The sequence below is a fragment of the Alligator sinensis genome, unplaced genomic scaffold, assembly GCF_000455745.1.
Source record: "Alligator sinensis unplaced genomic scaffold, ASM45574v1 scaffold61_1, whole genome shotgun sequence".
Taxonomy (NCBI): Eukaryota; Metazoa; Chordata; order Crocodylia; family Alligatoridae; genus Alligator; species Alligator sinensis.
The window spans coordinates 1358241-1369901 of record NW_005841986.1 but is presented as its reverse complement, the minus strand read 5'-3'; the positions used below and the strand labels follow the sequence as shown (position 1 = coordinate 1369901).

Sequence of the window (11661 nt, the reverse complement as noted above, 5' to 3'; positions counted from 1 at the left end):
GAGCGGTTACAAGCTTGAAGAGACACCACCGTGAGAGTCCACCTGGCCCAGTATCTGGGGCGGAAATAATGTGACACAAGGCAGAAACAGGGGTGTAAACCGCAGAGGGCTCCTGGGGGAGGGGGTAGCAAACAAGCCAGGGCAGGATCACAGCATAGGCACAGCAGGGCCATGGCAGGGGTGGGCAAAGGGCAACCAGGACCCCAGCCTCCTCTTGGCAGAACTCTGTTTCTCTCGAGGATAAAAAAGGAAACTTGCAGAAATGCTCTGAGCAGACCTGAGTCTGCAGAGAGCCTGAAATAGCAGAGCATGGGCTGCCCCGTTCCTCTAACTCTGAATCCAGGCACCAGGCAGGGAAGGTGGGGGCTGAGGCAGGGGGTCCCCAGTGCAGGATGCCTCTAGACTGAGCCGTGGCTCTCAACCATTTGAGGCACCCCTTGGAAAACGCCAGCTCTTCATTTTCCCTGTATTTTTTTTGACTACGGAAAAATAACAGAGGAAGTCTTCTGTTGCAAAGCGCTCAGAAAGAGCGCAACGGGGGAGAACGGTTGTGACGCTACAGATTTCTACTGGGTTTGTCTTGTGAATCGTATCTGCACACTGAACTGTGCTAACCTAGCATGGCACCCTTGACAGGACCTCAGCATCTGCATGGCTTGGCTCCGCGAGCTGGGGGAGGAAACACCCGGGAGGGTGTCTGGCAGGTCTGGCGTGGGATTCAGAAAGGAGGGATCAGGCTAAAAACCTTCCCCGGGAGATCCACCAGCCTGTGGGATCATCTTCCACGTGGCCTGGTCCGACCGCTATCACAGGGCGCACCCGAGAACCTGTGCTGCAAGGACTGCCCTGGGTGGGGGGACCAGATGGTTTTGCAGGCCTGGCCCATCTCCAATTGCTGTGATGAATCACCCGGCGCTGCTGATGGTAGGAGCGGCTTCCCGGGGGCAAGGGGCTCAGCGAGCTGCTGAGGCTGTCAGCCGTGGTAGCCCCTTATTCTTACGTGGATTACCCCTGCCGCTGGACTCCTAACTGCGATCCCACTCCCTTGGTGCAGGGCATGGACTGGACCTAGTTAGAAGCCGTTCCTGTGCATCAAGAGCTCAAACTCTCAATTAGCAGAGCAGGGGAGGCGGAGGGAAGGGAAATGATTCACCGAGCACCCGGCAAATGTGGTTGAGCCAGGCTTAAAGCAGCAGTACCCTGAGAGGGGCTGAAACCACATTACCAGACTACTAGAGCCCTGGCAAGAGGCAGCATCAAATCCAAATCCAGAGCCAAGCGTGTATTTGGAGGTAGCAGGACCCCCCTGAAGCACAGGAGCCACAGGCAGGCTCTCCCCTGAGATAACACAGGGCGTGCGGAGAGCTCAGCTGCCCCAGAGAAGAGCCAAAGCCATGCAGAGACCAGCAAGCGTGTGCACCTCTGCCAGCAGACTCTTTGGGGTCCTGGGTTTCATGCCAGGCCCAAGAGGGACAGCAAGCTAAGCAGCGCGGCAGGTAGTGGCGAAGGAGGGAGGAACAGGAGGCGGCGGCGGAGGAAGGGAAATAGTGAGGCCGCATCCTCTGCCTCCTGGGCAGAGGAAATGGGAAATCCAGGAATGCACCGCCCCTGCCAATTCTTGGGAGTACACTCCCTCTCCGCCCTTCCCCACGCCCAGCTGGGCTGGAGAGCAGAGGAAGTCCCCAGCTGCCAGCTGAAAAGCCACCGCTGATCCACTGCGCTTCCAGGAGCAGCCCTTGCACTGCTTGTTTGCACCCCCTGGGCCTGAGTAGTGGAGGTCTGACCCAATAGCCCCATTATTTCGGATCGAGTCCAGGTGCTGGCCCAGGACAGCGTGGGGAGCAGGACCCCACCATCTCCAAAGCAGGTGGAAAGGCAGGTCCGATGCCTTGGGCTCCTATTCAAGCTGGAGCCGGCCCCCATCCCTATCAAATGCAGAGGCTGCATCTGCTCCCCGCAGCCCGGCACCCTGAAGAGCTCTGCTCCACGTGCCCGGTTCTGCAAGCTCCCACAGGCGTGAGCCCACCGGTGGGATTTGTTCCGGTGAGCAAGCCCTCGCAGCATCTCCTAGTCTTCCAGTCCCGGGACAGCGCTGCCGAAGCCAAAGCCCGACAGGCAGCCCACCTCCCTGCTTCCAGCTGAACTGAAGGGTGCGATGGCCTTGACCCTTCTCTCCACAGAAGCATGGCTCGGCCATGCCAAGAAAGCCCAGCTAGCCCATGCTCTGCGAGCTCTAGCACCAGGCCTGGGGCAAGCAGCAAGAGAGCTCCGGACTGGGCCCAGACAGCAGCTGCCTGCGAGATGCCTTCTGCTGCCGCTGAGCAGCCTCGCTCCATTTTGGGGATGGATGATGCATTTTTTCCACTAACTCATGTTCATGCCTCTTTATTTAAAGGCACAACATCAGTTCTGACAAGAGAAAGTTCACGGTCGGTCTCTGCCACACAAACCCCACCCCAAGCCTGGGCTTCGACGGCACCCCCCTCCCGCCAGGGAGAAGCCAATGCAGAGCGGGACGGAGAGGAAGCTGCTGCAGTTGGATGCTATTTTTAACGGGTGTGGCATCGTCTGCAGGCAGTTTATGAGCCGGATCTTCACTCCCCCTGCTCCCCCTCTGTGGCAGAGCCAGCTGCACCTGGACCGTGTTTGAACAGCAGGTGGGCAGGTCTGAAAGCAGCTCCCCGCGTCCCCTCAAGTAAGTGACTGGTTTTTCATGCTCGTCTCAGGGCCAGGGTTGCAATAGAGGCTGCTTAGAAAGAAATGTATGTAGATGCCCCACCCTGGCTGGGCACTGAACCAACTTCTGGAGCGAGGATCTTCCCGAGCATGGAGGGTTCCTGTTTGCTATGGACCTGATTTGTGCATGGTTTGCTGCCAGGCCTGGGCTCCTGGAAGGGGCTGGTTTATGTGCATCAGTTCTCTGCCCCCACAAGTACTGCCCTGCTGAAAACTAAGCAAGGCAAACTTTATGGCAAGGGGGAGGATGGTCTGACTCATCCCCACGTTGCTGCAGCAGTGTGTTAGCGTGGCTCTTCTGAGGAATGAGTTATGCTTGTGAAACAGCACGGCAGAGAATCCAGCCCCGGGCTGCCAGCATTCGGGTTTTAGTGCTTTGACAGCGTTTGTGGAATAGCGTTGCTTGGGGCTGGGAATAATTGAGAATAGCGGGCAGAGCTCTGTGCTCCCTCCGTCCCAGTTGTGCTGCGGCCCTGGGTGGAGCTGCGCAGGGATCAGGATCAGCTCAACCTTCCCAATCGTCAAATCCCCCCTGAAAGGCCCATACACATCTGGAAGGCTGAGCTGATCCAGACAGCTTTTAACCCCCCACCTCCAGCTCCTGCGCTACGCCCGTGTTACAAGCCCAATAGCCGGAGCAGCCCTGCCAGAGGCTGGGCTTTCTCACAAGCGGATGCTACGAGCAGGGGTCCCTTGTTAATAAAGTGGCAGCTGCATACAGACACTGCGCACCCATAGCAATGGGTGTAAGAAGATCTCAGCCCCATTTCTCAGTGCTGGCATTGTCACACGTAGCCACATGCGGGACAACCGAGCCGGACTGCGCTTGGATGGACGCTGCAGGTTCCAGCTAACAGAGTCCGGTCAGGCAGCGGCATGACCTAGACCCCCGTGTAGACACTGCTGTGCTGGCAGAAATGTCATTTGGCAGAATCGACTGTTTCAGAGGACTGGCAAAATTGCAGTTTGGCCCATACGAAGTACTCTGCTGCTGTGGCTACCAATATAGCAAGACTTAAACTGCCCAAGAAAGCACCATGCTCCCTGCATCTATTCCAACACAAGGGAGCTTTTAACCCACAGAGCACCAATCCTTTCATCATCATGGGATCCTGTTGACTGGGGATCCTTCACCCAGCCTAAAACTGCCCTATGAAGCCAGCCGGCCTGCTGTTACTATCAGAGAAGCAAGATTGATTTGGCGATATCTATTACTGGGCCAACTACAGAGTTGAGAGAGATGCCAAAAAAGCTTCCAGGCAAAACACACCTTTCCCCAGCTCCAGGGGAAAATTCAGACACGACCTACACTTGACACTGGGGGAAACAAAAATAATTGCTTTAAATGTCCTTTTCTATTTAAACACTTGTCTAGCACCTTTCCCAACTATGTAGTTGGTCTGATGAAAAGATATCATTACAAAAATATTCTTATATATGCCCTGGACTAGCACAGCTACAAGAGCACTACAACAGCTCTTGTCTGCTGTTACTATCATCAGATAGCATACCACTTGGCCCTGCGGGTCTCCAAACATTCATTAGGCCCCGGGTAGGCACGCAGAAGTAATGCGATTTGCCCCAAGTTGTATAGCAAGGTTATAGCAGAGCTGAATAATAAAGCTGGGAGAGCTGGGATCGAGGCTTTACTCTGCCACAGACTGTCTGAGGGACCTTAGGCAGATCACTTAGCTTCTCTGGGCTTGACACCCTATTCCTACAGCGGTGATAATAGCATTGCCCTACCTCCCAGGGCTGTTGTAAGGACATATATGTGAAAGAATACAGGGTGTTCAGTTAACAAGGCCACAGATGCACACAAATTCCTAACAGCCTTGCCAAAATCATCTGAATGTCAGTGTGGTCCCACCAGCTCCTTACCTTGTCGGGCCGACCAGAAGGCACCAGACTCCTGCTAACGAACTGGTGTTCCTGGGGTAGCACCAGTTTAGCAAGTGCTGCTCGGGGCAGGGGTGACTGGTTCCTCCTGAGCCTGGGGTGGGGGGATGCTGCAGACTGGAAGCGGCCACCGGCCAGAACACAGGTAAAAATGCCCCCGGATGAAGGGTGGGTGGACCTAAACCTCAACCGCGGCTGCCGTGGGCCCTGCAGGAGGAGCTGCGGCCTCTCCACCAGGCTCTGCGGGGTCGTGGTTTGCCATCCTGAGCGATGCTGAGTCGGGGGCCAATCTCAGGGGGGGCACATGCCCCCCCCCCATAACCTCCCCTACCAGTCGCCTGTGGCTCAGGGCTCTGGTCACACACCCTCAGCATCATCCAGCCTCACAGAAGGGAGCAGCTCCTCTCTCTACACACACCCCTTCTCTGTCCAGAGAGCTAGGGAAAGGAGTGGGAGTGAATGGGAAAGGTTAGGTTCAGCTCCCAGAGCCCAGGGCTGCTCCATTCCTAGCAACCATGCGATCCCTGGCTATGTCTGATGTCAGGATGGCTCGAGCCCGGCCCCAGCCCACTAGTCAGGCCTCCATCCACCTCTTTGCATGCCCAAATCAAGCTGGTTAAGGGGTCAGGGCAGCTACCAAAGACAGAGGGACGTGTGCCAGGTCTCTCTTGCTGCCCCTTGAAAGCTGGCAGATGTAAGGCAATGTCATTTTGTCTGTGGTGCGTTGTTCTCTGCAGATAGCGCGAGGCGAGACGACCCACCTCCCCTTGAAAGCTCTGCTGGAGGGGAGACGACGAGATGGCCGCCCTCATCGCTGAGAACTTCCGCTTCTTCTCGCTCTTCTTCAAGAGCAAAGATGTGATGATCTTCAATGGCCTGGTGGCTCTGGGGACGGTGGGCAGTCAGGAGATCTTCTCAGTGGTTGCCTTCCACTGCCCCTGCTCCCCAGCCAGGAACTACATCTATGGACTGGCTGCCATCGGCGTCCCGGCCTTGGCCCTCTTCCTCATCGGCATCATCTTGAACAACCACATGTGGAACCTGGTGGCCGAGTGCCACAAACGGGGCACCAAGAACTTTTCCAGCCCGGCCACCTTCCTGCTCTTCGGCTCCATCCTGGGGCGGGCGGCGGTGGCCCCCATCACCTGGTCTGTCATCTCATTGCTCCGTGGAGAAGCCTACATCTGTGCCCTGAGTGAATTTGTGGCTCCAACGTCTTTGGACAAGTTTCCAGCTGAGTACGGAGCAGAAACCCTGGCCGTGTTCCCTTGTAAAGAGGTGCTGACGAACCTGACTCACTTTAAAGAAGAAGTGATCAGAAGATTAAGATACGAGTCTCAGGTACCGATTTGTTTGCCTGTATAAAGTGGGGAGGGAGCATGGCCTCGAGGATGAAGGAAGCAGGGCTCCTGGGGTCTTTTTCTGGCTCGGGATGGAAATGTTGTCTCTCAGTTAGTAAGCAACAGTAAGATTTCTTGGTCCATTAGTAGCTCAGAAGCTCGTGCATGACCCTAAGCAAGTCATTACCCTTCTCTGTGCCTCATCGTCCTCCCCTTTGCAAAGGGAAGGCTGGTTCAGCCACCGTCTCTTAATAACGTCACTGAAGCACCGGGCTGGGAAGCCAAGCGAGGCAGAAGTCCCCAAGAAGCCGGTTCTGTTCAGAGCCCAGTTCCCAAGCCTGCACGGCTCTCCGGTTCAGCTGCCTGGAGCAGTCTCTTTCCAAGGTGCAAGTTGTCTAGTCAGTGTGAGGCCAGTCTCTGCTGCCAAAACCCTGCCTAGGTTTTGCATTTGCCATCAGGTTGTCCCTGCCACGGGGAAGCCATGCTTTGTGAGGCGCTACAGAAAGGTGGCAGGTCTTAGGTGAGCGAGAAGCATATGTTATCAAGACAGAGGAATGCGTTTTCCTAACCGACACCACATGAGCCGATTGAGCAGCTTTGTTATTCTGCAGCACCACGTTGGATCCAGGCTAGACACAGACCCTCACTTCACTCACCAGTACTCCCGTCCAGTAAGGTACAGGTGGGATTTCATAGATGCTAGGGTCGCAAGGGACCCATGAGATCATCGAGTCCGACCTGCCCTGGGCCGGAAAGAGGGCTGGGGTCAGATGACCCCAGCCAGGTGTTTGTCCAGGTGTTTAGGAGTATCCATGATTTGGAGTAGGAGGGGGCTTCAGATGGGGGATGTGGGGAGAAAAACACTGGCCAAGCTGCAAGGGGGTTCCAGGTCGGTGGGAGCAGATGAGGCCTCCAGTCAGGACAAAGGCGCACCAGAAGTGGAGAAGGAAGCGTTTCCAGTCAGGATTGAAGTGCATGGGTAGACCATGGGTGAGGATCTCTGTTTTCAAAGCAGTACAAGCCAGGGCTATTAATGCTTCACATCCACCAGTCCTATATTCAGGACATAAGAAAGCCCAAGTCTTAGGGTCCTCTAAAACAAAATCCCAGTATATACTGGTGCAAACCCTGGGGCAGTCTCCAAGATCAGAGTCCGGAGTTGGATGCATTTGATCAGAGACCGGTTCTAATGCAGCCGCTCTGTCTCTTCCCCCAGCTCTTTGGATGGCTGCTCATTGGTGTTGTTGCGGTCCTGATTTTCCTCTCCAAGTGCTTGAAACACTGCTGCTCGCCGCTGAGCTACCGGCAGGAAGACTACTGGGCCCAGTACCGCTCCAACGAGGCCAAGCTCTTCCACCGCACCGCTGAAGTCCACTCCAAGATCCTGGCTGCCGGTAATGTCAAGCAGTTCTTCGGCTTCGTGGCTCTGAACAAGGAGGAGAAGGAGCTGGTGGAGGAGTTCCCAGTGGAGGGGGTCCAGCCGAGCCCGCAGTGGAACGCTATCACGGGGGTCTACATCTACCGGGAAAACAAGGGCTTCCCACTCTACAGCCGGCTCCATAAATGGGCCAAAGGGGTCGAGGGAAATGGACCAGGGCCTGATGGCCAGGAAATGGCCTTCCTAGCCGTCTAAGCAAGCCAGCTGCCCATGGGAGGAGGGACCAGTTCCCCATGCTCTGTCACTTTATACTCAAAACAATATAACCAACTCAGGTGCACGGTGACCAGATACGCTGTGAATGATCCTCCAGATAGGATTATTCTTCTTAGACCACAGCAAGCCACAGGGCATCAACAGCTTCTGGATAAAGACCAGCTGCACCGTGCTGTGCTGGGGAACCAGACCCTACCTCTCTGGGATATGACTGTCACCGCTGCTCCCACAAAGTGGAGCATAACGCAGACGCATGCACCTTACCTACCGCCTAGCAAGGCAGCACAGGCAGAAACCTTGGGTCCTGCACATGCAAGGATAAATTGAGCACAAGGCAGCACAGGCAGAAACCTTGGGTCCTACACATGCAAGGATAAACTGAGGAGCAAATAACTCAGCATGGCTGAGGTCCCCGTTTCCCACCTGTAAATGCTGCAGCCTCTTGGCATTCCTTCATTTCAGAGGGGGTGGAAAAAAAAAAATCATGCCTTCATCTTGCAGGTCTACTGTGCCTTTCCTGCAGAAGCACCCACAGCACTTCAGAGACTAGCAGAGTGGGAGGGAGCGATTCACCTGGCTGGGGTGGAACTCAGCTAGTCCAGCAATGCACAGAAATACTCCAGAGTCCAATATTGCAGAGGGGTATTTAGTGAAGCAGAAGGTAGTTATCCTACTGGAGTTTAGGTAGGACAGCGAACACCCTGCGTCTTTCCCAAAGTGCCAGGGACTTTTTAAACATGCCAGTTTTAATTTTGGTTTTGTGGGCCTGGCAGGCGCTAGCAGCAGAACAGCATCCTCCAACACCATGCCAGGCTCAGAGGAAAGAGCACCCACTGTACAGTCATCCCCTGCAGCACACTGAATTTCTTATCCTAGCACTAGCCAGGTCCACCCCTGCCATAGCCTAAGTTACAGAATACTCCTTATACTTAACTGTACCAGTTAAATAGCTTTCTCCAACTGGACAGGGACCAAAAACCAGGCAGCAAAAAGACTGCACGCCGATTTGCTGTACATAGAAATGAAGAGTTTGCACTGGCTAATATCAGTGGCGAGCAGCAACTTCACCCTTCTTTAATTGTGCTTCTCAGACTCTTTCTATTGCCTTAAATGACTCCTGGACTAGCCCCACTATAGCCTTATGAACCAAGCATCACCGAGAAAGAGATGCAGGTGGAGTTTACATTTCCTCCTCTCGACATGCCATTGTGTCAACCACTTGCTTTTCCAGCGTTGCAGTTAAACAGTTTTTAATTGCATGTTGAATGACATGTGCACAATTGTTTCTATGTTAAGGATCAGTGGCATACTGGAGATTGCTTTTCTTATTTATAGTGCTCCTTTTTCTATACTTATTTGTGGTCTTATTTTTATAAGCTTTGACCATGCCTCTCCCAATACTGCCAACTTGAAGTGCTCAAAAATCACAAGCTGGGCACTTGGATCTGATAGGAAAAAAATAATTAAATTGAAAGAAAAAATGAAATGGTTTCTCTCGTGGTTTCTAGGCCTTTTGAGGGCACTTAGGTTCAGTTTTCAAACTGCTCTGTGAACAAGAGAGCTGGAAGCTTAAATGTTGCCTTTGTAGGAAAGTCTCAGTGCCTGCCGTGCCCACGGGATGCCAGGACTGGAAATTTAAAAACACCCGATTCCTGGGAGAACCGACAACGCTGCTTGAAGAGCCCACGTATGACCCTGGCACCAGAGGCAGCCCTGAAAACCCCGAGGTGGCCGAGGGGAGAAAGCATCTGACGGCTGTCGGGAAGGAAGCAGCAGCATGAGCAGGGGAAGGACGCAAAGTGGGCTGGTCCCATTGTGTAACGTATGCAGAAGCAACGAATAAATCATAGCAGAGTAAAAGCCCGAGGAAACAAGAGCATAGGCGAGTGCTTTGGGCTTCTTGTCAAAGGGAGGGAACCAAACAGCGTGGAGCAGATTCCTCTCAGGGGGCACAAACCTCCCCCAACCTGCTGCCACGTAAGGCCAAAGCAGAGCTCCAGCCCCGTTGACAGGTGGTTTCCCCCCAGGTGCTGGGGGGTGCTGGCTGTGGGCACACACGTATTTCCTGAACAGAAAGGGGAGCCTCTTGCCAGAAAAAGCAGCAGCCCTGGCTCTTCCTTATTAGCTACAGCCCAGAGACAAAAAGCCAGGGGTAGAAGTAGAAAGGCAGGATGTTAAAATCCCCTGCCACTGCCACACGCCCAGCCTGGTCGCCCCAAGGTAATGTAGGGGACCTGCGAGCGGAGCCGCTTGTCCTTCATTGACTGTCCAATTCCTCCCGCAGGGACCTGCTCCAGTCCTCGGCCAAGCTGAAAACCCAACGACTTGATGAAAAAGCAGGAAAATGCAGTCCTGCACGTCCAGCCCTTGTGCCCCACCTCAGAAGCCAGCATTGGAGTATGTTTGGCAAAACCACATCTACGAAGTAAAACGGGTCTGGGGGTTAAATCGGAGACCTGGGAGGCCAATTGGGGGCCTGCCCTGAGCCCTCTCTGACTTAAATGAATTGCCCAAAGTTGCAAAGCAAGTTCTGCACGGCTCCTCCACAAAACAGGGTCAGTCCTTCCCACCACAAAGCTCGAGACCTTCATTCCAAAAAGCTCAAGACTCAGCCTGCACCTATTTATTGTTCCTCCCACATTTATGATGGTACCTTCACTGTATTTAAAATCTGTTGTCTCCATTTCAGGGATGAAGCACAGAAACGGCAAGTGGTTTAATAGTTTCCCAGGGCCCGGCAGAGTAAGCCTTCACTAGGGCATTTAATTTATTTTCTAGCTCCTCCACTTGAGGGTACAGAGAGTGTATGCAGCTCTTCTACAGGGTCCACATCTCAAGAATTTAAAACCCTGAAAATGAGATTAGATTGAGGATAATGATGGGCTGCAATTCACACCCACCAGATGAGTCAGGCATTCAAACAATAGGGAGTAAGAGCGGGAGCACTGCAAAAAGATTCAAGTGCAAGATGCAGGGAACAACAAGGAATTCATTGTGGTTTTGCAATGGAGCAGAGAGCCAAGAATTGATGCAGACTGAGGTTGTTATTCAGACAGACACGCTCCTTAAACCTGGTAAGGAAAAGTAAATAAAAAGAGACATGACAGGCATTTCCTCTGCTTCTAGGTCTGAAAGGAACAAACAAAAAATTTGCCTGAGAGCCCACAAATTAATCCCACTTGGTTTAAAACTAATTGGAAACTCCAAACCTCATTTATTTATTTACTTGTTTTTAACAAAAAGTTAGTCACAAAACTTTTGTGGTCTTCCTTTATAAAATTCTGGAGGGCCCCAAACTCATCATATTGATCCCTGCTGGCTGAAAGGCCACTGAACTCGTCCATAAAAAAGTTCCCAACCTGGGATTAGGATTTAGCACAAACATCCTCTGATTCTTGGTGTGCAAGTTTGCATGTATGAAGTCATATATGCAAGGATTGACCATCAGACTCTACCTACAATCAGAGAACCTGATACAAGCTATTCTCCAACAAGTGGGAGGTCTTCAGTCTGATGTAGGACAAGGTAGAAACCTTTAAACACTAGAGGGGTAATGAAATTCTTATATAAATGAAACGGATGAAGAGACAGGATGAAAGATTAATGGACATGGAGATTTTGCTTCTAGGTGATTTGGGAAAACACTTAGAAGGGCATGACTGAGTTTTGGTCCCTGCTCCAAAAAAAAAAACATTCATGTAGTGCACTTCCCTCCTCCAGCCACATTTTGCAAGGAAGGGGCAACACCACTGGAATCTGCGAGCAGCCCAATTTGTCAGCTAAGAATACCTGCTGGAGCAAGCCTCCCAGAGGAAAGAGATGGAGAACGGTTTATTTTTGGATTCCAACTGGGCTTAGGCCGTGAGACGGCTGCCGACGTGCTCGGCTAAGACGGGACAGTTTGGGGCACATATAGGAATAGACCTGTTGGTACTTAGGGAAACAGTCTGAAACAGAAAATATTAAAGCAGAACCAATTATTTTCCAGCATCTAAGACTTAGCTTCTTCTCTCAGTTGAGAGACCTCTATCC

General features: G+C 52.9%; 1 protein-coding gene across 1 annotated transcript; it reads left to right on the top strand.

Annotated features, from left to right (window-relative positions):
• The first annotated feature begins 2274 nt into the window (after nucleotides 1-2274).
• CALHM2 (calcium homeostasis modulator family member 2) lies at nucleotides 2275-7951 on the top strand. The gene is made up of 3 exons (XM_006021291.3): nucleotides 2275-2695; nucleotides 5373-5976; nucleotides 7192-7951. The coding sequence occupies exons 2-3, from the start codon at nucleotides 5434-5436 to the stop codon at nucleotides 7606-7608; spliced, it is 960 nt and encodes a 319-aa protein (XP_006021353.1). The 5' UTR covers nucleotides 2275-2695; nucleotides 5373-5433; the 3' UTR covers nucleotides 7609-7951.
• Nucleotides 7952-11661: the final 3710 nt, after the last annotated feature.